The sequence below is a fragment of the Mytilus edulis genome, chromosome 1 (genome assembly GCF_963676685.1).
Source record: "Mytilus edulis chromosome 1, xbMytEdul2.2, whole genome shotgun sequence".
Classification (NCBI taxonomy): Eukaryota; Metazoa; Mollusca; class Bivalvia; order Mytilida; family Mytilidae; genus Mytilus; species Mytilus edulis.
Genome location: NC_092344.1, coordinates 54,556,006 through 54,582,192, shown reverse-complemented (window position 1 = coordinate 54,582,192; position 26,187 = coordinate 54,556,006). Strand labels below are relative to the sequence as shown.

Below are 26,187 nucleotides of genomic sequence, written 5' to 3'. Positions count from 1 at the left end.
TTTTAGCCCCTTTGGGGCCCTAATTCTTAAACCTTTGGGACCATAACCCCCAAAAATCATTCCCAAGCTTCCTTTTGTGGTTATAAACATTGTGTTAAAATTCTATTGATTTCTTTTTACTTCAAAGTTATTATCCGGACACAATCTGTCTTCCGACAACGACGACGCAGACGTGATACCAAAATACAACCAAAATTTTTCTTATTTTTGCTGTCGTATTAAATTCTAAAGGTGTTTTCATATCTTTTATCAAGCTACAACCTAGATTTCATAATTCAATAGTTGACCATTTATAAGTTTTGTCAGCATGTCAAGATAAAAGACATCAAATTGAATAAAACTTTTCAAGCATAATTTTTATATTCTTCTTTTTGTGGTTTAATTAAGTGTCTTTAAACAAGGTAGATGCTGAACAAATATAATTTACAGATATAAACAATACCAAATATTTACATTATTTTTTCAAAATGGTCACAAAGCCATAAATTTGCAATTGTCTTTAATGAAAAATGTGCAAAAAAAAAAAAAAAATACCCATAACACTTCCGTTTTGTATATTTCATGAGCAGAAGATTATATAATATAGTCAAATACAAACTTATAACCCCATGAAAGTATCATATTTTACATTAATTTCAATAAAATCAACCATTTTTTAGGAGTTATCTCCCTTTCCAATGTTAATTTCCATAAGAAATGAAAAATGCTGATTTTGAGTTTTCTTCAAGATAGATTTACATTGGATTTTTTCTGTGTATATTTGAAGGCTTAATGCTATAGATTAGAACTAAAACATTTTCTGTTGCAATTAGTTTGAGGTTAAAACTTAGTTTGACTAGACTATTAAGGACAATCTATCCTATTAGAAGACATTTGACAAATTCATTTACATTTATGCTGACCTATTTGCAAATCCAGTCTCGCTGATCATTTTTGCAGTTTAAAGAGTTTCTATCCATCTATTTTTTACCATGATAACACTTTTGTGAATCAGCAAAAACACAAATAAAAATGTTAAATTCATCATTTTAACTGGATTATTGGTATATATCTATACTACTAAAATAACGATGTCCAATTTGTCAGCCGTCGTAGGGTAAAAACAACAAATCAAATAATTCAACTTTATATATAGCTAATATAGGACAATGGTGTAGATTAAAATTAACACCACTCCAGACCCTTTTGTTTTCAACATAATTAATATTGCCAATAATTAACAAGTTCCGGGTCGAATCTGATACCGATACCAACAGTATATTCACCTGTTACCTAGTACCTTATCTGTACGTTCCATATCTGACAGGCGCACCACCAAACGATGTATGTAGGATTTTGCTATTTATACGGGTCATAATCACAGGGTTGACACTACTAAATTCAATCATTGTCAGATTGTTCCCTATAGTAGCATTTTAATCAGTAAGACTTTCTGCGATAACAATACGAATACTAAAAATCTGGACTTGAAATAAGGCATATAGGTACAGTTTTCAATTTGTTAGCAAGCATGACGTAACACAGCGAATCAAAGAATTCAACTTTATTTATAACTAATATAGGACAATGCTGTTGATTAAAAATACTCCATTCCAGGACCTTTTGTGTTCCAAATAATTAATATTACCAATAATTAATAAGTTCCAGGTCGACAGGCAACAGAAAGATTTGAAATCAGAAAACTGTGTATCTTATAATCGGCATGACTCAATCAGATGACAATACTAATACTAAAATAAGGCTTACGGATAGTTATATACTTTAATTCAGTCACGGACCCGCGATATCATGGGTGTGTTCTAGTATATATATAAATATATAGAGTTAGTATATATATAAATATATAGAGTCTATCCTAAATTGAGGTAAATTAAATGACCTTCTAAAAACTTTTTGATCACTAACATCACTGAAGAGACATTAATTGTCCAAATCCGGATATGGTGTAAAAAATATAGCACCTCATGTTGTGATTAATTGTTTTCTACTTGGTATCTTATTAATTTAGAGATCCATTTTTTTTACACCTTGTGGTCAATTTATTTGGCAATCGTCAATAGCAGTCAGCAGGGTTTAAGAACATCAGTTGTTAGACCTGCTAGTCAAATGCGTTATGTTAAAATATATTTTTTCACTCTTTTGGTCTTTTGGAAAATGTTGTTTGTGCAGTATTTAGAAACTTCTACAACGAAATTTGTTACATGCACACGTATAAAAATTGCGGTTTTCATCCAACGCAATAATAGGTATGAATGTTATTTAGACTTGTTTATATAAATATATATATATATATATATATAGCAGTCTATAAAAAGGACCAACCAGCAAATTTACTATGTACCGGATCGTCAAGAATAGATGATACTGTGCAGATAAGGAAAAAATTATATAAGTCTAAAAATTTGCACAACGGTGCTAATATAAGATGGTATTATACGAAGATGTTGTTATCAAATCATGTTAACAAATATTTCGGCTTAACAAATAGCCTTCATCAGTGTCAATAATTTTAACAATACTGATAGTTGGTGTAAAAATAGATCAGTAATACAGGTAAGTTTTGGTCTATTGATTTTAGTCCATAATCTTGAACATCATAATATAAACAAAACTCGATAGTCCAATATAAGTGACTGTGTATATTTACATTCCAAAATGAGAGAAAAACAAAACTGTTAGTATTTCTTATTGAGGCTGTTTGGATGATGTACATTTAGTTCCCTTATCCAAAACCTTTCCCGAAACCTGTCGCTGGTCATCACTCCAGTGAATGTTCTGTTCAATCACTAGGATTTTCATGCTGTTTGAGTCATCAAGTTTGTGACCAATCTGTCTGAAATGCGGAGAAACTGGGAGCAGTGGCTTCTTAAGAGATATCACTGCTATGGCCATTGAGGCGTTTGTGGAAAGGCTGCTTTGACTCACCATCATATTGGAGGCCACAAACCTAACATTCCAGTTTGTAAATAGTATTCATATTTTTGGAGGTAACATTGCAAAATATCTTCTAGTTATTTTCTGTTGCCTTACTGTGAAATGTTGATGAATGCTGCATTTGTAGGCACATGAACGACATTCTCCAGAAGCAATTCTAGCAGGTTCTACAGACTATTGGGTTGCCTTAAAGCTATCATGGGAGGCTCGGGGAAAATCTTGGATAGTTTTGAATTCTTTTCAACTGTTTTCTAATGCTCACGAATGACATCAAAGCTGTTTTTTGAGAAATGGGTAGCAAGTAAAAACACATGGAGTCCTTTTCTTTTTAACTTTGTATTCTAAAAGTTTACTCTTATGAATTGATTCTGCTTTCTGAAAACCTTTATTTGATATTTCTGTGTTTGTAGCCCCTTCTCTTCAAGTGGGTTACAAGTTGACGTAGTTGTTTTTTCGTAGTTTCTGTGTTGGAACATATTTGCTTGACTCTTAATGCCTGACTGTACAGCATGCTCTTAAGTCAGATGAGCAGGATGGCAACTTTTAGGGGACAGATATTGATGAGTGTCAGTAGGTTTAGAATATAGATCTGTAGATATAATGCCATCTGTGAGCTAGCTGGGAGTATTGAGGAAGGCGATTTTGGATTTAGATTTCTCTGGAGTTAATTTGATACTTGGATGTATGTTGTTGGCATGAGTGATGAGAACTTATCTAAATCCTCATCACTTTTATTCCATTTCATATCCACATCATCTATCAATCTAAACCAGGAAAGCAATTTTTCAATGGAAGATTCAATGAGCTGTCTTTCTTATTTGCCCATAAATATGTTGGCATATGATGGAGCCATTTTGCCCATAGCCGTCCCATTAACTTGCAAATAATGATCTCAGAAATTCACATGACCAAATTCTACCTGAAGAAATTTTTAGTTCAAATATGCAATATATTTTTAATTACCCAAACTGAAGGTTGTTTAGCTTTCTTTTTCCCATCCCCGTCTCCTTTCTCTTCTTTGCTGCCCTGAAAAACAATTTTTGTGGAATATACCTTTGGATATGATTTAAACAACAAATATTAGTATGACATTTGCTGCTTGTATAAATGACAGTATTGAGATTCATGATAATTCCGCCTTTATTATTTACTCAAAGTTTAACATGAAAATTTTACTAAATGAAACAATCAATCTTATGTGAACTGAGTTGTGAACTTTATCAATTTGTAGTAAAATAAGACCCAGATTTTTGCATGAACCCCCTTATATATTGGCGAGTTTTGGATGTGTCTATGGGCCACTCGATATGTTTTAGTATGGATTTAGAAGTTTTTGAAAATTGTATTCATTGTGTTGACCAACTATCCTACACATCTTGATTCATTCACATTATAGATCACATTTCAAAAGCACACTATCGGTTTGCGTTCTCAAAAATTCTGGAGAAAATGTCAATAAATCCAGAGTCAAAACATTTAATGTAGACCGTTTGACATTCGAATTCAACTATGAGATTTTCCTGAGTATCAGTGTGATGCTTTCTATTTACTATTTCGTTCGCTAAAATATTACTTGCATGCAATACTATTAAATTCACTCGTGAAAGCTTATGTTCGTTTTTGTTATCTAAATACAGGACACGGCAGAAAGAGCTTTACATGTGACTTTCAAGCACGGTCATCATTACTAACGGTATTCTGACCTCGAGTTGTTTCTATTTTATATCTTTTTTGAGTCACTGTTCTTAAGGACAACGTTGTCATATACACGTTCAGGAAAGACTAAATGACCATCTTTATTGATGGCTATTGTCCTTGTTTGTAACCATAGCTCTAGTGTGTTTTTCATTGTAGGGAAGAAATGCACACATAGAATCATGAAAATAGCAATAACTCTTCCAAGTATTCTGTTAAGTTTGGGGGGGGGGGGAGACATGAAATTGGAAGATCTTGACAATACAAGCATTTTGCTGCTATCGCCATACTTAGTTTTCAAGATTGTCCACCAATACGTGTTCTATTTTAACCCACAATGACTATGTTGTTTGGTTAGCAGGCAAAGAAAAAAATTCAAAACCTGTTAGACTGATATACTGGTCCTAAGAATTCTGAAAATATCTTTTTTAAAGTTTACTCCAATAATGTTAAGTAATATTAATAGAAAACATATATAAATATTACAACAATACCTTGCTTTCTGTATCATCAGATTGTTTTTTACTCTTCTGTTCACTAGGTTGTTTGACTTTATACACCCAAAGTTCTGATTTTTCCACTAAATTTCTTAATTCATCTAAATCTGTTTTAATTTGTTTATAATTTTCTACATCACTGCTAGTTACCAGAAGCTGAACCTTAAATCAAGATAACATCATAATTAAATATCAAAATAGCCTAAAATTATGATGAATTTGATTGATATTGTATATTAATTGCTCTTAAATTGACAAAAACTCAATAGAAATTGTTTTCTTTTGCGTGTCTTTCACAATAGTTTTGATTGATTGTTGGTTGCTTAACGTCTTTCACAATAGTTAGACAATAAGATATATAAAGACTGAACCTAAACAGAATATAAACATTTTTTCAAAACTTGAACTGTCACTCACAAAGCAGAAAGGGCTCTATATAACAGAAAACTGAAATGAGTACACAGATAATTTAACCATTGTTTGAATTAATCTTTCATAATAAAATATGGACAGCAAGAATATTTTTGTCCAAACAAATCAATGAAAAAAAAAAGCTATTAGTTTGAAACAGTATGGTCAAAGGTTACTCCCATTCTTTTCCTGTGAATTTCATGAGGCAATTTTGCAGGTGAGACAAAAAATTAAATCTATTTTATCAGTAATATGGGTAAAGTCTTTTTAATTTTTTGCTCTGGATACCGTCTCTAGGTCATAGAAAAGCTTTTATCAAAATTTCATAAAAATTCATAACGGTTTGACCGAGTTCTTGATGTAAAAAAACTTTAACCACAAAGTAAATCTGAATGTGGCTTTTGCTGCCTAATGAATGTAAGATCGCTATGTTTCCCTTTCGTGACATCAATGTTAAAGGCTTGAAAAAAATCATTCAAGACTCTTTTTTTTCCCAAACAGTTACCTGTTTAAATGCTTGTAAAACTTCTTGTCTTTGGCTAAAATGTCTAAATAAGAGTTGCAATGCCCCAGACACTAATGTTGGATAGTTATGCATAACCAAGTTCAACAGAACTCTTAGAAACATCTTTCCTCCTTGTCCATCTAAATCCAGATCCTGGGTTTCTGCACTAAAATAAAATAAATCAATTCATAGAGTTCTATTTAGAATATTTTGTTGTACACTAACTATAATTTCTTAAAAACTAATAGTAGTACAATGTAAAGTTTATCTCCCCAATCTGAAATAATTGTATCAAATTTTGACATTTTGATGCAATTACAAATTTGATACAAATTTTGATATTTTTTGTTATTAGCCTTTGCCTTTTCTAAAGGGCTAGATATTTCAGTTAAAAAATATATCATATACATGACATATATTCTATTGCTGAGGAGCATATGTAAACAGTGAGGTGAAGACTATGAAACAGGTGCTCCAATCTTAATTTACTAGGATTGTTGGATTTTCCTGCCTATTTTGAAGGTTCTCAATGGTCACTGATGCTTCCCTCTCCATAAAAAAACAGACAGCCACATTGCAGCAAAAGGTGCTAAAAGTGGTGTTTAAACCCATCCAATCAATCAATCAATTATATGAAGACAATATATTTAATATTTAAGATTAGTATCTTTTGCTGAAGTTATTATCAGGTGCTATTATAAATACCCAAATTCTACTTATAATTATACAACCAGATGCTCCCCAGGGCGCAGCTTTATACGACAGCAGAGGTCGAACCCTGAATAGTTGGGGCAAGTATGGACACAACATTTAAGCTTGATACAGCTCTGAATTTGGATTGTGATTAAATAGATGACACGACATAGGTTTCTGACACAGAATGAATGTGGTCTAAGAACTTACACTTAAAAAATTCTAAATTGGACGTTTTCCTATTATGGTCCAATATCCAAAATCTAAACACATGGTTAGATTCAGCATATAGAAAAACCTCATATATTCAATTTTTGTTGATATCAAACAAAGTTTAATTTTAGACCCAGATTTGGACCAACTTGAAAACTGATTATGTAATCTCAAAACTAGGTACATGTATAGATTCAGCATATCAAAGAACCCCAAGAATTCAGTTTTTGTTAAAATCAAACTAAGTTTAATTTGGACCCTTTGGAACTTAATGTAGACCAATTTGAAAACAGGACCAAAAATTAAGAATCTAAATACACTGTTAGATTTGGCATATCAAAGAACCCCAATAATTCATTTTTTGATGAAATCAAACAAAGTTTAACTTTAGGCCCTGTTTGCCCCTAATTCCTTAACTGTTGGGACCAAAACTCCCAGAATCAATCCCAACCTTCCTTTTGTGGTCATAAACCTTGTGTTAAAATTTCATAGATTTCTATTTACTTATACTAAAGTTATTGTGCAAAAACCAAGAAAAATGCTTATTTGGGACCTTTCTTTGGCCCCAAATTCCTAAACTGTTGGGACCAAAACTCCCAAAATCAATCCCAACCTTCCTTTTGTGGTCATTAACCTTATGTTAAAATTTCATAGATTTCTGTTTACTTATACATTGTACTAAAGTTATTGTGCGACAACCAAGAAAAATGCTTATTTGGGCCCTTTTTGGCCCCTTATTCCTAAACTGTTGGGACCAAAACTCCCAAAATCAATCCCAACCTTCCTTTTATGGTCATGAACCTTGTGTTAAAATTTCATAGATTTCTAGTTACTAATACTACAGTTATAGTGCGAAAACCAAATGTCTTCGGACGACGACGACGACGACGCCAACATCATACCAAACTACCACCAAAAAATTGAAGTCGTATAAAAAGTATTGGAAACAAATTCATCAAAATAATGAAGATTGTTTTATACCTTAAATACATGGACTAAAAAATGTATTAAAAAATCTAACAAAATAATGTAAACTTCTGCATGCCATATATCTTTTTACCAGACTAGGCAGAAATAAAAATATTTACCTCCCATCAAAAATCCCTTCTGCATGTGTACTGATTGCTTCTAAATCTAAACCTGAAATATGACTAATTGTTAACCTTTTCCTTGTAACAAATATCACAATGGATTTCAAATAAGCATCACTTTTTATAGGATCTTTTCCAGGCAAAAAGCATTCATTTTAGAAAATATATTATATCACACACTTTCTTTAAACAAAGAAAAAATAACCTTTGAAAAGTTCCTTAAAAATTCAAACTATTAAAACTAAAAATCATTAACACTGATTGTTATTCTGAATGTTAAAATTGATTGTATTTTTTTTATATAAGCATGAGCATGCATGTTGAACTATATCTCTCTATTTACTTATCATGATTGAAGTTGAAAGTAATATGAAGGTTTTTACTACAAAAACACATAAACTTAACAATATCTATATAAATCCATGAAAATAAGATCAAGGTCTGATGAACACAACTATACAGATTATTGCTTATAGTATCTGAGAATAAGAATAAAAAAATATTTTTTAACAATGACCAATGAAAAAGAATGTGAAGGTCCAATGTATTTAACTTATTGTTAATAGTATCTGAAAAACAGACTTGACCACAAAAACTAAACCTTCCATGAATGCAGTGGAGTGTAAAGTCAAGTGAACCTGTTCTTGATTCTTTTTCTGCTATGTCGCAAGGTTTGACTCAAAACTTTTGTGTAGACAGGCTAGTACATGTAATATTGTACAGGAACTACTCAGACATCACAGCAAGAGAGGCCCCTCATAACTGTGAATATGCACATTAAAATGTGACAGACATAGATAACGTGAATTCTGGACTCTTCTCATTTAGTGAAGAATTTTTTGTTTTAATTCCACGCAACCCTATGTCTTTACTGCAATTGTTGCTGTCAGTGTGTAAAAGTGTAATGTTGACTTAAAAAGTGAGTTCATTTATCAGTAAAATACAGAACTAAAAATATATCAAACTTTTTCATTAGAAGCTATTTCTTGGTCTTGAAGATTAGCTTCTGTACAAGTTTCATAAAAATCCATAAATATCTTCTAATGTATCATGTCAAAATTTTAATCAAAGATTGTCTGTAACTGTCAAATGTAAAAAAAAAAAAAAAAATGAGTCCATCTACCAGAAAAATACTGAAATGAAAAAATAAAATATTTCTTAATACTTGCTTCAGACAATATCTTAAATCATGAATTAAATCAAAGTATTGAAGAAGTGAACATCAGATGAACACAAATTCTGGGGTTAAAGTCATAAAACTTTGCTCAGTGCTCGGAGCACAAAATTCATGTTCGAAATGTGAAATCCAGCATTTTGATTAGTTGATTTTGGAGTATGAGTACAAAAAACTCGAAAGTTTTATGACTTCAAGGCCAGGTGGATGGTTTCAGAAAAAACATCATATCTCTTTACAAAAACATTTTACTGATTTTTTATACATCTAAAATAGCTTATTTGCAAATTATTTAGACATCAATAACTTTGTCAAATCTTGGACCATTTGTTTATCGATCATTATTCTATGGATATGAATCTGGACTTTTTTCAGATTTTCAATATCAAAGTGTCATAACTTGTATACCAAAAGAAGGAAAAGATAAGCGATATATTGGTAATTGGCGACCTATTAGCCTATTAAATACAGACATTAAGATAGCTTCTGCAGCTATAGCAAACAGAGTTAAGTCTGTATTACCGTTTGTTATTAGTGACACTCAAAAGGGATTTATCAAGGGGAGATTCATTGGGGAGAATACTAGATTATTGTATGATTTGATGCATTATCTTGAATATCACAACATGAGCGCCTTACTTTTATTAGTTGATTTTGAAAAGGCATTTGACTCTGTTGACTGGGTATTTTTACAAAAAGCATTAAAAAGTTTTAATTTTGGTCCTTCGATGTGCAGATGGTTCAAGACTCTCTACAAAAGTGTTAAAAGTTGTGTAATCAACAATGGCAATTTGTCAAATTTTTTCGATCTTGAGAGAGGTTGCAGACAAGGTGACCCGCTCTCCCCTTATTTGTTTGTTATTGGTGTAGAGTTATTATCGTTGAAACTTAAGTCAAACCCCAAAATTCACGGTATCCTCATTAATGAAAAACAAACACTTTTAAGTCAGTATGCAGATGATACTTTTCTAACTTTAGATGGTAGTGAGACATCACTACAAGAAAGCCTCAATTGTTTTGATTCTTTTTATATGTTATCTGGATTGAAAATGAACAAATCAAAGACAAGAGCTGTTTGGATTGGTAACAAAAAATATTCTGATCAAATATTATGTCCTACTTACAATCTTATGTGGTCACACACAAACTTTAGACTTTTAGGAATAGATTTTTCGCTTGATTTAAAAAGTATTCTTGATATTAATTTTAGAAAAAAGATCAAAGAAGTTTCAGCTATACTAAAAAGCTGGCAACATAGAAAATTAACATTACTAGGTAAAATTACTGTAATTAAGACTCTGGCATTGCCAAGACTGATTCATTTGTTGACTGCCCTGCCAAATTTACCTCACTCACAATTAAATGAGCTGAGCGCTATGTTTTTTAATTTCATTTGGAATGGTAAGACTGATAGAGTAAAGCGTAGTAGTCTTATTGCAGATTTTTCACAGGGAGGATTAAATATGGTGCATTTGCAGTCTTTCTGTACATATCTTAAATTATCTTGGGTAAAGAGATTTTTATCAAATTCAGATGGTACTTGGCAGAATTTATTACTAGCAGAACTAAAACAGTTAGGTGGTGACAGAGTCTTTACATTACAAAAGGATAAGATTAAAGAAATTTCTAATTGCTTAAAAAATCCATTTTGGAAAGACATATTTGAATGTCTACACATGGCAAAGCCTTATACAAAGTTATGTGTTCCAGAAATTTTGTCATTGGATATTTTAAACTTTATACCAATATCTGAATACCCTGTTTATATGAAATGGAAGTTATATGGTATACAGTTTATAAGGGACATTGTAGATAGTCAAAGTAAATCACTACTAACATTCCAACAAGTAAGACAAAAACTTAATTTGGAAACATTTTTGAGATACTATAGTTTATTATCTAACATTCCAAAATATATAAAAAAAATACATCAAAGATTATTGTGATTTGAACTTACAAAATTTTGTTCCTTTTGATGCATTTTCTAAAAGGATTTTGGAAAATAAGAAGTTAAAATTTGTATACAGAGATCTTGTAGATAAAATATGCATACTCCCATATGAGAAATTTTTAAAATGGGAGGATGTAACAAATTCTGAAATCTCAGAATGGTCTAAGGCCACACCAATTTGATTCCTTGTTCGACGGACCCGCCCGCACCTATTTTTTTCAAGACAGAATTTTTTTATTTTTTTTATATTCCCGCTTCCCGCATCCGGAAATGTAATCATGTCCATTTCCCGCACCGTTTTTTTGTAAATATTATAAAAAGAACAAAAAATTGGTTACTTTCCCCCTTACTTATATTCCCTATTAAAAAATGTTCGTTTTTAGAATAAAGTACAAAGAACTTCTGAAGGATTTGCCTTCAACTGCAATTATATTGTATGCTGGCGAAACAAAACTATCCATAGCCGCTGCATGTTTATGCACCTGTCCTGATTGATTCAGGGGCCTGTCGTTCAGCAGTTATCGTTTGTTGATGTTGTTCATTGGTATTTTCCCGTTTGGATATACATGATATATAAATTAGATCGTTGGTTTTCCTCTTCGAATTGTGTACGCTAATAATTTTGGGGTCCTTTATAGCCTGCTGTTTGGTCTGTATCAAAGCCCTGTGTAAAAGGCCGTACTTTGACCTGTGTTTTTTATTATCAGGTTGAGAACAACCCTCCCTCAGACAAGGGGTCATTTTACTGATGTAGAAAAGAAAATAGAAATACCAAGGATTTGTATAGTTCTTCTATACAAAACCTTTTAAACTTAGAATTTTGTACTCAAAAAGAGGAGAGTTACATCATATTTTAAACAACTTTTCTAAAAGAGGTCCACTTATTTTGAATAATATTGAACTGTTAAAGTAAATGTGTTAACATGGTTAATGTCCAGGAATATTACAAAATTCTTGGACATGTTTTGACCATTTAATACCAGATAGATATATAGTTCTTTGAGAAAAATATGAGCCTTTTGTACGAACAAATATATTATAACTTATATTGATCCCTAATAAAACATGTAAAAGGGATATTTATTACATTAAAGGGTTGTCCCCAAACTGATTATGACTTGGAAGGAGAATTGTCTCATTGTCAGTCACACATACATAACCCAGATTTAATTATTTCTTGGTGAACAGGGAAAATACTTCAGAAATTAAAGAAATGTCAAAGTACAAGTGATAAATCAAGCTTTAATATTGTCAAAACCTACTATTTTATGTTTACAAAAAAAAATTATAATCGCTCGCCTTTACTTTTCAAGCTTCGCCTCAAAAATTTGCAAATTTAATATTTTTTTATTAAAATTTTCAAATCGCTCGCTCGCCCCAAATTTTGGAGTCCAAAAATCCGTAGAACAAGAAATTAAATTGGTGTGGCCTAAGTATTTTTCTCTTTTGAAAAGATGCTGTAGGGATACATATTTAAAGAATTTTCAATATAAAATATTACATAGAATTATACCTACTAATACATTTTTATATAGAATTAAGCAAAAAGAAACAAGTCTATGTACCTTCTGTAATGAAGAAGAGGAAACAATAGAACATTTATTTTATGATTGTAATGTTACATACAATTTTTGGTTGTCATTTTTACAGAAAATTAAATTATTTGATGAGCATTTCAGCATTAGTAAGACAGAAATTTTATTGGGATTTATTACTAAGAGCTTTTTTATAAATTTGTTAATAATTATAGCTAAAAACTACATCTTCAGATGTAAGTTAAGAAATATAGCTCCTAGTTTTATAGGACTTAAATTCAGAATAAAACAATACCAATTTAATGAATTTTATATTGCAAACAAAAATAATAGAGCAGCATCTTATGAAAGATTCTGGTCCACTACATACAATTTTTTCATGATTTATATTATCATTTATACTTTAAATTATACTATAGTGAGCAGTGGTATTTTCAATTTTTACTTTATATATAGACATGCATGCATACTAATGGTAAGATTGCAGCGACTGTGTGTAAGTAGTGAGAGAAAGTGTGAGTGTGAGCAGCTATATTCTTTTTTTTCTTTAATAACTATATTCTTGTATTATGAAGATAAATTTAAAAAAAACAAAATGGATAGTCTTGTATATAACTTTTAATATTTACCCCAAGAACCATAGTCAGGTGGTGATTGTAGGGGTATTGCAAAATCCTGACTATTGAAAAACAAATAAAAGATAAAAAAAGGAAAAAAGGAAAAAAAAAAAAAAAAAAAAAAAAAAAAAAAAAAAAAAAAAAAAAAAACTTTGTCAAATCTTCATGGAGTTTTATGAAATTTGGACAAAAGCTTGTTTATGACTCATTGGCAGTATGTAGTACACAACATTTAGTTTATATTTTAAGCACAACACAAATCAAACCCACTGATAGAAGCATCAGGCTTTGTTTCTGTCTGTTGTTCAATTTGGCTTTTGAAGATTGATAAAATCCAAGTCAAACGATAGTCCATACGAACATACATTAAATACTGAAACATACAATATTATTCATTGTCAAATGCCTTGGATGCAAGAAAACTAAAACTATAAAACAAATGCTATATTCATCTTTAAAGACTGCATGCTTATTCTGATTAAAATGGGATGCAAGCCTACATAATAGAAGTCTTGTTTGTTTAGGTACATATCAGGAAATTTTACCTAAAATTCAGTATGTTTACAGATTCCTTTGCTGGAAAAAAATCTATGGAAAAAAATACAGTTTGAGCCTCCAAGCAAAGCTTAAGATAAGACAAGCCTACATAATAGAATGGTCAAACAAAAAAAATAGGTGAAAAGGACCTAAAAAGAATGCTAAAGGTAAACTATCAAATATCTACAAATTGGTATAATAGGACATAATGGGTCATATTTCAAGTTCCTGAAGCAAAACGTAGATCAAGGTGACCACAACAATGTGGCATCGTTTGGTACTAAGTGTTGTAAATTCAGATACTTTTGCAATGTTTATATCATCGTGGAATGGTGACAGAATATGTTAAGTAAAATTAATACACCCATTTTAAATTATGATAGAAACATTTATATGCACTTTTTCTTAAAATCTCAACAATAAATCTTGCATTTCTTTTCTTTGTTTATCAACAATAAATTCATGCAAAAATTTCAGACTATACAGTAACAAGAATGTGTCCAAAGTACACGGACGCCCCACTCGCACTATCCTATTCCATGTTCCATGGACCCCAAAATTGGGTAATAATCTAATTTGGCATTAAAACTAGAAAGATTATACTACCAGGTATAGGGAACATATGTACTAAGTTTCAAGTTGATTGGACTTCAGCTTCATCAAAAACTACCTTGACCAAAAACTTTAACCTGAAACTCCCACGTTCATTTTCTATGTTCAGTGGACCGTGAAATTGGGGTCAAAGTCTAATTTGGCTTTAAAATTAGAAAGATCATATCATAAGCAACAAGTGAACTAAGTTTCAAGTTGATTGGACTTCAGCTTCATCAAAAACTACCTTGACCAAAAACTTTAACCTGAAATTCCCTCTTTCATTTTCTATGTTCAGTGGACCGTGAAATTGGGGTCAATAGTCTAATTTGGCTTTAAAATTAGAAAGATCATATCATAAGCAACAAGTGTACTAAGTTTCAAGTTGATTGGACTTCAGCTTCATCAAAAACTACCTTGACCAAAAACTTTAACCTGAAACTCCCACTTTCATTTTCTATGTTCAGTGGACCGTGAAATTGGGATCAAAAGTCTAATTTGGCTTTAAAATTAGAAAGATCATATCATAAGCAACAAGTGAACTTAGTTTCAAGTTGATTGGACTTCAGCTTCATCAAAAACTACCTTGACCAAAACCTGAACGGACGGACGCACAGACGAACGGAGCCACAGACCAGAAAACATAATGTCCCTCTACTATCGTAGGTGGGGCATAAAAAATACTGTGGGAATACTCTTATTCTGTTCTATTATTAATTTTTTTGCTCAATGGTCCATTGCTGATAATCACTTCTGATAACATGTATGCAACAATTAAAATGTTTACTTTACAATTTCCTTCAAAACAAATGAATTAGTTTATTTCTGAAAACAATTATTTTATTCATAAATTGGGAAATGTGTTGATGCCCCTGCTTGCATAAAATGTTATAAAGGGACAAAACACAAGAACTATAAAAGTGATGCTACCCAAATTTGTACATGATCTGAGTTTTGTGGTAATAAATATTGTATATTCATTTCTTAACATTTAGTTGAAGGAAACTTAAGTTAGAGAACATAAACGAGAAATATGGCAAATTTTCCCTTTGTAAAGGGGCATAACTCTAGAACAGTAAAAGTGATGCCACTTTAAGTTTAAGTTTCATAACATTTGGTTTAGGCAAACTTAATTTAGAGAAAGGAAACCAAAAATGTATCAATTTTTCCATTTGTACGTAAAGGGGCATACCAATCTAGAACGGTAAAAGTGATGCCACCAAAAATTCAAACTTGATCTGTGTTTTGAGGTAATAAGCATTGTTTATTAATTGCATAGCATTGTTTGATGCTACCTAAAGTTTGAGAAAGGAAACCAATTTTGGAAGGATGGACGTAAATAAGGGCGTACAGATGGACAAGGGTAAACTTTATGCTCCTTCCTCTACGACATGGGCATAAAAAAGGAATGAAAGACGAACAAGTAAATGAATTTGCAATGTCCTACAAATCATTATTAAATAACATATGAATATTTTCAATGAATTTTCGATTCTGATGGCTTCTAATTCTGCACTATCATGGAAAACTCCAAATTTAAGAACCCATATACATGTAACTTTTGATCAAACCACCAAAAAAAATGATACTTATGAATAAAAGTACCTTCACAGTAGGGGTGAAGTACTATAAATATAGTACAGCTTCTTATTATGGGTTTCTGAGATATCAACCTGTACAAGCAAAGTTAAACTTAAAAATAGGGATCTATTTTAGTAGTTAAGTGACCTTGACCTGTTGACCTCAAAATCAACAGGCCTTTTCCATCTGTGTATGTTTCATTGCAATCAATCAAAAAAAAAAACATAAATATAAAAAGCAAGAGATTGTGGTACTATAGCCAACTACACATAAAGAGTAAAGTACATAGAATAATTTATGGTACAAATTGCTTTTTTTAAACTTCCAACTAAGGTAAATTTATGGAAAATCATAAATATGCAATTCACTATTTGTTTTGTTAAAACAGATAAAATGTCACATGTTCATGATGTATGGCAACTTTTAGTTAAAAGAGATGAAATTTTCTTACCAGTTAGTATCATGGATTAAATGATGATTCAAATCAGTATAATCAACCAACACCAATAGGACTGTCTTGAAATATTATAATTTAGAACTTATGGTATTAACAAGCATGCAAGTGAAGGAAGAAAGCAGATCACAGAAATTTACAAGATCTTTAATACATGCATCCTATTAATTAACAAACTAAATGTGAAGAAAAAATGAAAGCTATATATCCCAGCAAGAAAGGGTGAATTACCATTGTCAGTGTCCTTGATGGAATTGTTTTCATCAAATTCATGTTTGAAAATCGACAAAAGGCAAGTGATACGATAGTCCAACCGAACATCTAAAATAAACTGCAAAATAATATTACAACACTTACATTTCAATTCAAAAACTAGAGAAAAATAAATATAATGTGGTAACAACAGCAAACTTTAGGAATAAATGTTTAAAATAAACTGAATAGTAAACAAGAAAGAGAGCACTATTGTAAAATATTTGATACATTGCTTTCTTCTTAATAAAAATGACATATATATCTTACAATTTATTCTAATTTTCCATTATCAATGTTCACTGGTATTAAACTGATTATAGTAACATACATAACTTCTATCTAAAATTGGAGTTGCAAAATATGGGTTTATACATTTCTCTCAAAATTTAAAGATGTTTGCTATGATATGGACACTTAGTAACATAAGACATTTGTATACAAGGTATGACACATCCTGGTCTTCTACCTTATGATAAAACAAGAATGTGTCCATAGTACAAAGATGCCCCACTCGCACTATCATTTTCTATGTTCAGTGGACCGTGAAATTGGGGTCAAACTTATAATTTGGAATTATAATTACAAAGACCATATCATAGGGAACATGTGTACTAAGTTTCAAGTTGATGTAACTTTAACTTTATCAAAAACTACCTTGACCAAAAACTTTAACCTGAACTTTGCACTATCATTTTCTATGTTCAGTGGACCATGAAATTGGGGTCAAAACTATAATTTGGCATTAAAATTAGAAAGATCATATCATGGGGAACATGTGTACTAAGTTTCAAGTTGATTGGACTTCAACTTCTTCAAAAACTACCTTGACCAAAAACTTTAACCTGAAGCGAACAGACGCACAGACAGACACACAGACGGACGAACGAACGGAGGCACAGACCAGAAAACATAATGCCCCTCTACTATCGTAGGTGGGGCATAAAAATACTTTTACAAATAGTTAGCACCTCTGCTGCAAGCATAGCATTCTTATGCCTTGCATTCTGCCACTATCAACACAGTTGAACCACAAAAAATGAATAGCTATCAGAGTGCCAATCAATTATTTTTTAGCAAAGCATGCATGCACAAGATAAATATGATAAAGTGGATTTCCAACCTTATTTTAGCCAATCTCAGAAGTTTTGAAATACAAATCAGAGATAAAGCCACGAACCAGATTTAATCTGCCACTGCCTTTTTTTCTGTCTTATATTCTTAGTATATATTTGTTTAGGGGCCAGCTGAAGGACGCCTCCGGGTGCGGGAATTTCTCGCTACATTGAAGACCTGTTGGTGACCCTCTGCTGTTGTTTTTTATTTGGTCGGGTTGTTGTCTCTTTGACACATTCCCCATTTCCATTCTCAATTTTATTATCGAACTTTTAACTTTTCCCATATGCCATTTTTGCATTATCAAATCACAAAATCTCCTGAAATCAGTATCTTTAAGGTAAAAAGAAAGAAATCATCAACTACTAATCCACTAGAAACTATCATCCTGATTTCAGTTACAAATAAAACCTCTTTTTTTTTCTTTTTAAACCATAATTTTATAACTGATGATGTTGGTTATCATAGAATATTAAATACAAACTTTTTATTACTTTTTGTAGGAATTATTATGCTGCTATGCAATAATGTCCATTACTATCATCAGTTTAATACATAGGATGTTAATATATCAAGGGCTTCACTCCTTGTCATTTACATATATACCTTTAAAATTTCTATGATTTTTAACTTTGTGTCCATGACAACTGTATCTACTTCTTCTTCTGACTTTTTTGGTGAAATAACTTCTGATATCATGGACTTATCCTGATCTAAAAAATAATACCAAAATAAACTTTCAAAACTATACCTATAATATGTTCTGTAAAACTAACTGACTACTGTAATCTACAAAAGCTACTTTTACTCCTCCACTTGTCTTCAATAACCCATTAAATTCTAGATAGTGTATCAATCACAAGTTTTAATTACACTTAACAAAACTGATGAATATATTTTTTCTGCAGTAATATGACGTTTTTTTGTGCAAAATTCTAAGTAAACTTTAGTACCACCAAAAATACACTTATTATGGAAAAATTGTCTAACTGTCTATCCTACAATAATCTGCTGCAGACTACTGAACTTTTCATACATGTATAAAATCCTGTTAGTTAGCCTCACATCATAGGCCTGTTATTAAGGTGTATAATACTGCTCAAAGGATAAGATTATACTGCAATCAAATGCTTAGATAATATTTTAGATTTTAGAGTAACAGAGTATACCAAGATAAATTTACAGTAGTTTTGACATTGCTGTTGCTGTTGACCTTTAATCTTTATAAAATTCATATGCTCTATGAAGTCCAGTCATCTGTTATAATGGATTAAAATATACATCAATTTGCTTCCGAAATTTCAATTCTTTATAAGTGTCATGCAGAGCTCTTTCAAATAGATTGTAAATATAAGAATTTCCCCCTCATGTAGTTTAATAGCAAAAAAATTCTAGAAGTAAAGAAAAACTTGATCACTGAGTTGTTACTCTTCTGAGCCAAAAATCATCCAAAGATCAGCAGTCATTAGAAAAAAAAGTCAGAACAAGTGTATTTTTCATGAAATTTCTTTTTGAAGTACATGCCTGTAAATCTGCATTATGAAAAGTTGATCTGTAAGTCAACATTGTACACTTATATATCAAAGATAAGAACATACAAAAGTCCTGTTCAACTTTAAAGGTAAAGATTGAAGTTAATTGGGTAACACTTTATTCTGATTGATTGTTGTTATTGATGTTTTTACGCCCCTTTTAAGCGCCCCCTTTCAGGCTATTTTGTGGAGGCCATTTTTATTGGTGGGGGGAAAACCCTTGACCTTCCATAGGAAAGCTGACAATCCTAGTCAATTAAGATTCAAGTCGAGTGCACCTGCACAAGCTGGGTTAGAACTCACAACCTCAGTGTTCAGACTGGCTAGTGATTACAGTAGCAGAACTACTTAGACCAATTTGCCACCGAGGAACCTCACTTTATTCTGAACCAATGAATTGTGGAGGCATACATTTTTTTTTTAAATGTAGAAACCAAAATTGCTCTGGCAACACTAAGGTAATATATCAGGTCAATTCACACGAATCAAGCTGTTTCAACCAAGGAATATTCAAAGAGTACCGAGAAGCTATAGGAAAATTAATTAAAACTTGATGGTTGTTCTAGTTCTCTTACCTTCACCTGTTGCAGTAGCCATAGCAACAGGAGTTATATGTTTCTCAGGTACATAATCTAAGATACTAAGCAGTGTTTTTGTAAGTCTCAATAAATCACTAAAGGAGTAAAACCCAAAATAGATCAGTTGTTTGGCCAAATTCACAACCTACAATTAGAAAGCACAAATATTTATACAATGTTTGATAGTTTCACAGTTGTTATATACAAAACAATAGACATACTTGTGTAAAGGTAGAATATCAGTAGTTAGGGGGTTACATTGTATGTACTCTTAACAGATTCTTTGAGCATACACATCTAATTCCTGAATCCCCAAGAGCAGAAAAATTGGCAGTAACTTTGAAGACTGGCCTTGATTGCTGATAAAATTGATGTAAATGATTATGAAAAAACTTTCTTGGAGCACTTGGAAAATCGGGCAATACAACTTTCTTTGTGAGGACACTTAAGTAATTTAGGTATCCAATTCAATGAAGGAAAATCGTGTTCCTCTTTGGTTGACTAAAGGAACATACAGCAGACCTTTGAACATTTAGGATTTCCTCCTTAGAAAAAGTTGTTGGGTAAATAGAATTGTCAAATTTAATTTCAATAATGTTGTTCCAGGCTTTATTTACAGGGACAATAACATATCTATGACAGCAGTAGGTCAGGTGCTTAGCAACATTTGGATCTTTAGTTTAAACATATTTATTTATAGTGAATTGGGAAACAAGTTATTGCAACTTATATTAATCTCTTTCCACTTTGTAGGTGCGAGTGCTACATTTGGGTCTTTAAAGATGGATGCAACATGAATTCATAAACTCGTTCAGTTTTTTTAATTCTAATATGTATCAACATGTATGACCCGACAGTCTTAACCAATTTGGCAAGAGTATCTATGTCTCCCTTTTCGTGTTTAACCCCACTACTGTGCATTAACCATGACTAAATCCATCAATATTTTGATGTGTTTCCAATTGATGGATTTAGGGTCATAATATTTTGAGCTTTTGAATTAAAACATTTTGCAGAGAAATGTTGTTAACGATGTTCAGATTTTGTACACCAATAATGTACACAGTTACAAGTATTTTGAATTTAATCTATGGTAAACTATTTGGATTCTATTTCACATGGCATAACTGTTAGTTGATCATATAAAGTACTGTTGCATATAAATATATTATACATTTAAATTAAATGACTATAAAATTTGAGAATGTTACCTCAAATGTGAGTTTATTTTGTTTCATATCTGAAAATGACCATTTCTCTTCTACAACTTTAGTTAAATAGTCTTCTACAAACATTATGGTCTGTGAAAATCTTGGCTTAACCTTTTCTTTTTCTGGATCTTTGCTGACATTTGATTCATAGCTGGAAAAAAAAATCAAAGATTGATATTAGTTTATTAATTCTTTCTTCTCTAATATACACAACCATTGAACATATATGTAAACATTCTAGATGTAGTCAATTCTGCAAGATTTTACAATGATTAAATATATGAACACTGTGGTATTTTCATTCCATTTGCACTTTTGTTATACACCACAACCATGAAATGACAAAACCTACAGAGAAACAGTGAAGATTCAACCAGCCAAAGCCTTTTGACTCAAACATGCTGAGCACAGCTTCCATCCATAACAAAAAAAAACCAAGTAAGCTTCCATCCATAACAAAGAAAACAAGTAAAACTGTGAGCTACTACTCACTGATGATACCCCCGCTGAAATATTTCAGTAAACAGGAAGTTGTTGAGTGATGAATCTGAAAACGCATCACACAGTATAGCTGACTAATATAAACCCTGAAACCAAATTTCAGAAATCCTTGTCAAGTAGTTCCTGAAAAAAATGCACAAAAATATTCATGGAACAGACAGACTGATGGATGGATGGATGGACAGACAGAGGTAAAACAGTATACCCCCCCCCTTTTTTAAAGCAGGGATATATATATATATATATATGGTCTAGGCCCTAGGGCCCTGGACATAGTGCAGGCCGTGCTGCATCACAGAGGCAAGGGTTCAAATTGAGCTAAGGAAAGAACAATTTTGATATATCATTGTTGGGCAGAATTTGAAGCGGATTTTATATAAAAGTGCTTTGATTTGATTTTGATTTGTAGTGTTTTAACGACACTTTTAAGCACCAAACCACTTTTAGGCACCACATTTGGGCAATTTCGTGACAGCCAGTTTTTATTGGTGGAGGAAGCTGGAGTGCCAGAATAAAGTGCCTTGAAAAACAACCTAACAATGTTAGAGTACACCTGATTCTTTGCCTCTTCCCAAACTTGTGTACTCTTTTATCACTGCTTAGCATTGCAAAGACCCTTATCCAGATTCCCTCTTAAGCGGTGTTTCCCTTTCATCATATGATTGTAGTGTAGTTTAATAGTGTAGAAAAACAGTGAACAGAAACTCACTGAACTTAAAAGAACATAGTATCATTTCTGACTCTCAAAAATATTTAACATTTAATAGGCTATTATTTGAACTTGGAAGTATTTTTAATTATGGAATTTGCATAATTTCTTGTGCTAGAAATTTTTAATAAATTCCATCTTTATTCAGTACTTAAATGTTCTGTGCTGCACACAACACTGTCTATTACAAAGAAGATAGAACATTTTCAATAGAATGTACTGTCTATACAAAATACATTGTATGTCATACCGTAGTCCCACTAGGCAATGATTGCACTACGATCTGTGAAACAAATGAAAATTTTGACGATTGTTAAGTGCGATCGTGTAGATTGCAGTTAAAGGTCGTAGTACGGTCATGGTGAGGTCCTCATGATAGTTATGAGTGTGGTCAACTTTGAACATGTTAAAACAATTGTGGTGGGTTCCTGGCGATATCAGGTCGTAGTAGAAGCGTAGTGAGAGCGCAGTAAGGTCCTGGTAAGATCGGAAAGGTCGCTGTACCATCGCAGTGACACGTGCAAAAAAGCGATTCTAGTCGGGGAAATTGCACTACGATGTTACAGCGACTTTACTAAGACCATCACGTTCTTACCGCGACCCAAACATACTTCCATGACGACTATACCACACTGTTTAAGACTATAGTACGATTTTATTTCGCCCATGCCGTCCTCATCACACTGTTTTTACTTTCATACTACAATCATCATGCTCATTGTCATTGTCATATAAAATTCATGACAGCTAATCATTCTTGATACATCTGTGTCATCCCTACTATCGTTCACTAAAGCATCGTCATTTGCTCATGATAGACCAGCAATAACTTGTGGATTGATCGGACTGATATTCATCTTCTGGATCAAGATTCTTTACTACATGTATCAGATCTCCCTCTGCCTCAACCTTACCCTTACATAGATTTTGGTAGCATGACTGCGTTGTTTCCGAGAAATTTTACGTATCAATGAAAAATAGAAGGAATGATACAGTATTTATATAGACCACGATATTGAAGTTATTACTTGGAGCGTAGTCAGGTCTCGGTATGGAAGTGTTGCAACCGAATTAATTGTGGTATAGTGAGGACGTGATGAACGTAGAAAGATCCTGATAATCGTAGTGAGGTCGCAGAATAAGCGTGGTGAGAACATGGTATAATCATAGTTGAATCAATGTAGAAGCGTAATGAGGACTTAGTAGTGACATGATTAAAGGAAAATTTACATTTTCATGCCGCTCATACTGCGAGCTCACCATGATCTGAACTTATTTTAGATCACAGTGATCGTGGTTTGATTGTTGATCAGTAGGACTGGGGCTTAATTTAGTGTTATGAGCAGCTCAAAACATTTTAATTCCAAATAAACATACGTGTTTCTCGTTTCTCGTTTTTAATATAGATTAGACCATTGGTTTTCCTGTTTGAATGGTTTTACACTAGTAATTTTGGGGCCCTTTATATATCTTATTGTTTGGTGTGAGCCAAGGCTCCGTGTCAAAGGCCGTACATTGACCTATAATTGTTTACTTTTATAAATTGTTATTTGGATGGAGAGTTTTCTCATTGGCACTCACACCACATCTTCCTATATCTATGGAATTTATTAAAAGTTTCAAGAACAAGGAATTATGCAAATTCCATAATTTAAAATAGTTCAAATAATAGCCTGTTATCTGTGAAATACTGACCGTCAAGTCAGAAATTATTGCAATGATTTAATAAATATGACAGTACATGTATCAGTTTTGAAAAAATAAAAACTTAATGTATTCACAATTTCAGTAGTGCTTTACAAAGTCTCCCAGTAATTAGATAATGCATTGTTACCAGTAATCAAGTATTCCAAATAAATAAGGCACAATTTATTTTTGAATTTAGAGTAGTTAATACCATTTTTATCTTTGTTTTGTTACAAAGATCATCTAACATCTCCCTTGATCAGAAAATAAACAAAATAAACCATTTTGTTCAATTAAATCTAAATATTGTCTTTCTTCATAGTTTAAAGTTTGGATAAACATTTTTGAAATTTGTGAGTAAATTGAAAAAACCTGAAAATGGAATTTTGTTAATCTTATATAAGAGTTGAGTAAATATAAAAATGATTTTAAGATTTATATGTAAAATGCAATTTTCATAAAAGAAAGGTCCACAGAGACACAATACTCAAGCTTGATTCTGTGTGAATTTGGATTGTAATCATGTTTTGACATAATATAGGTTCCTGACACAAAAAAAAATGTTGTGAAAGATCTTAAAAAATTAATATTGGAAAAATTTGAAATGGGTTAAAATATTTGTATTAATTTTTAATTGAAAATTTTTTGCTATTGCACAATTCTGTGCTATTGAAGATTTCTTTCTATTCAAAATATTGTGCTATTGTGCAATACTGTGCTATTACAAAATACTTAATATAATAATAAACAAATCCTGTTTGGTGTGCATCTCCTGCCACATCAGTATTTTTGCTTTTATATATAAATCATAAATAATCAATGTAAAAATGGAAAATCTTCATGAAAAAAAAAATCCCCCACACCAATTTTTTTTAAATCCCCTGTTACATAAATTAACCCCAAACTCAATCCCAGCCTTTCCTATGTGTATAGTACCTTTCAATACAATTTCCAGCCGTATAAAAATCATTACAGCAGAGTTTTTGATATCACAAACTTGTCAATACAATTACTATATTTTGTAATTGGTACAAAAGACATCATTCATTAATATAAATCAACACACAGACATCTTATACGTTCATGTAATTCACATCCAAACTTTTATGGTAATAATCTATCAAAGCACAAAAATGTTGTTATTCACCTCAAAAGCTAACCAAACCTTTCAAAAGACTCATTTATAAGGGATATAAAAGGTTATGATACTGTTGTCAGGTCATTAAAGATGGCTTTTATTGGGATTAATATTGATTCACTCATAGGGTCTTTGCATCAGAAATAAACATACTTATTCTAAAACCATTTGAATGCATGATACAGGTTATGTTCTTTTCGTATATTTTATTATAATGGGATGATACTAAACCACTTACAGGAGGGACTGTGCAAGATTTTCATATGACGAAGACATTATCTTTCAATCAGTTTAATTGAGGTCTGGAGCTGGCAGTGGTCCTTTGTTGATTTATGTTTCATTGTCATTTCGCTTAGTTTTTTTTTCTTTTACCTATAGGAACACCAGATTGGGAATGTTTTTAATTTGTGAGCACTATAGCCACCACCTAATCTTGGACTGTGATGTTACAGTACATAAGAAAAAAACTATAAAAATCATTTGAAAAAGGCTTACTATGGATTCACTTATTTTCGTGGATTAAGAAAAACTTTGTGGATATTTAATTTCGTGGATTTGCTGAAGTTTGCATACAAGCATATAGGGAATTTGTCATTCGTTGAACATTTAATTTTGTGGTTACCTTTACCCATGAAATCCATGAAAATTTGTATGAACTGAATTATAATGAATAGTAACTCATCAGATGGATACAGATAGAAGTACATCTAACAAAAACAAAAATAAAAAAAATATATTTTTGAGTGAGGAAACAAAAAAAAACTATTTTCCAAGTTAAAAAGGGGCATTACATTACTCTCACTGCCTGAATTTGGAACCCTGTCTTGGAAGTTTTAGTTCTTAGCACATTGTATGAGTTTCATAAAATTTGCATGAGGCAAACTTAATTAAGAAAGAGTGCAAAAAACAAAAATAAGACAAATGGAAGGATGAACAGAAAAACAGTCAAAGGTAACATCTAATGCCCACCATTGACTATGACGGA

At 31.7% G+C, this 26,187-nt stretch overlaps 1 protein-coding gene across 27 annotated transcripts in view; it reads right to left on the bottom strand.

Annotated features, from left to right (window-relative positions):
- LOC139514078 (inositol 1,4,5-trisphosphate-gated calcium channel ITPR1-like) overlaps positions 1-26,187 on the bottom strand; it is a 269,729-nt gene that overhangs the window by 121,814 nt on the left and 121,728 nt on the right. For all 27 annotated transcript variants that reach the window (XM_071302866.1, XM_071302912.1, XM_071302962.1 and 24 more), the window contains 8 exons: positions 21,169-21,319; positions 19,955-20,102; positions 18,454-18,560; positions 16,711-16,810; positions 8,037-8,088; positions 6,043-6,208; positions 5,124-5,288; positions 3,898-3,960 (listed from right to left, as the gene is read on the bottom strand). In XM_071302866.1, the coding sequence (XP_071158967.1) occupies positions 3,898-3,960; positions 5,124-5,288; positions 6,043-6,208; positions 8,037-8,088; positions 16,711-16,810; positions 18,454-18,560; positions 19,955-20,102; positions 21,169-21,319 (952 nt within the window). The remainder of the gene's footprint in view (positions 1-3,897; positions 3,961-5,123; positions 5,289-6,042; positions 6,209-8,036; positions 8,089-16,710; positions 16,811-18,453; positions 18,561-19,954; positions 20,103-21,168; positions 21,320-26,187) is intronic.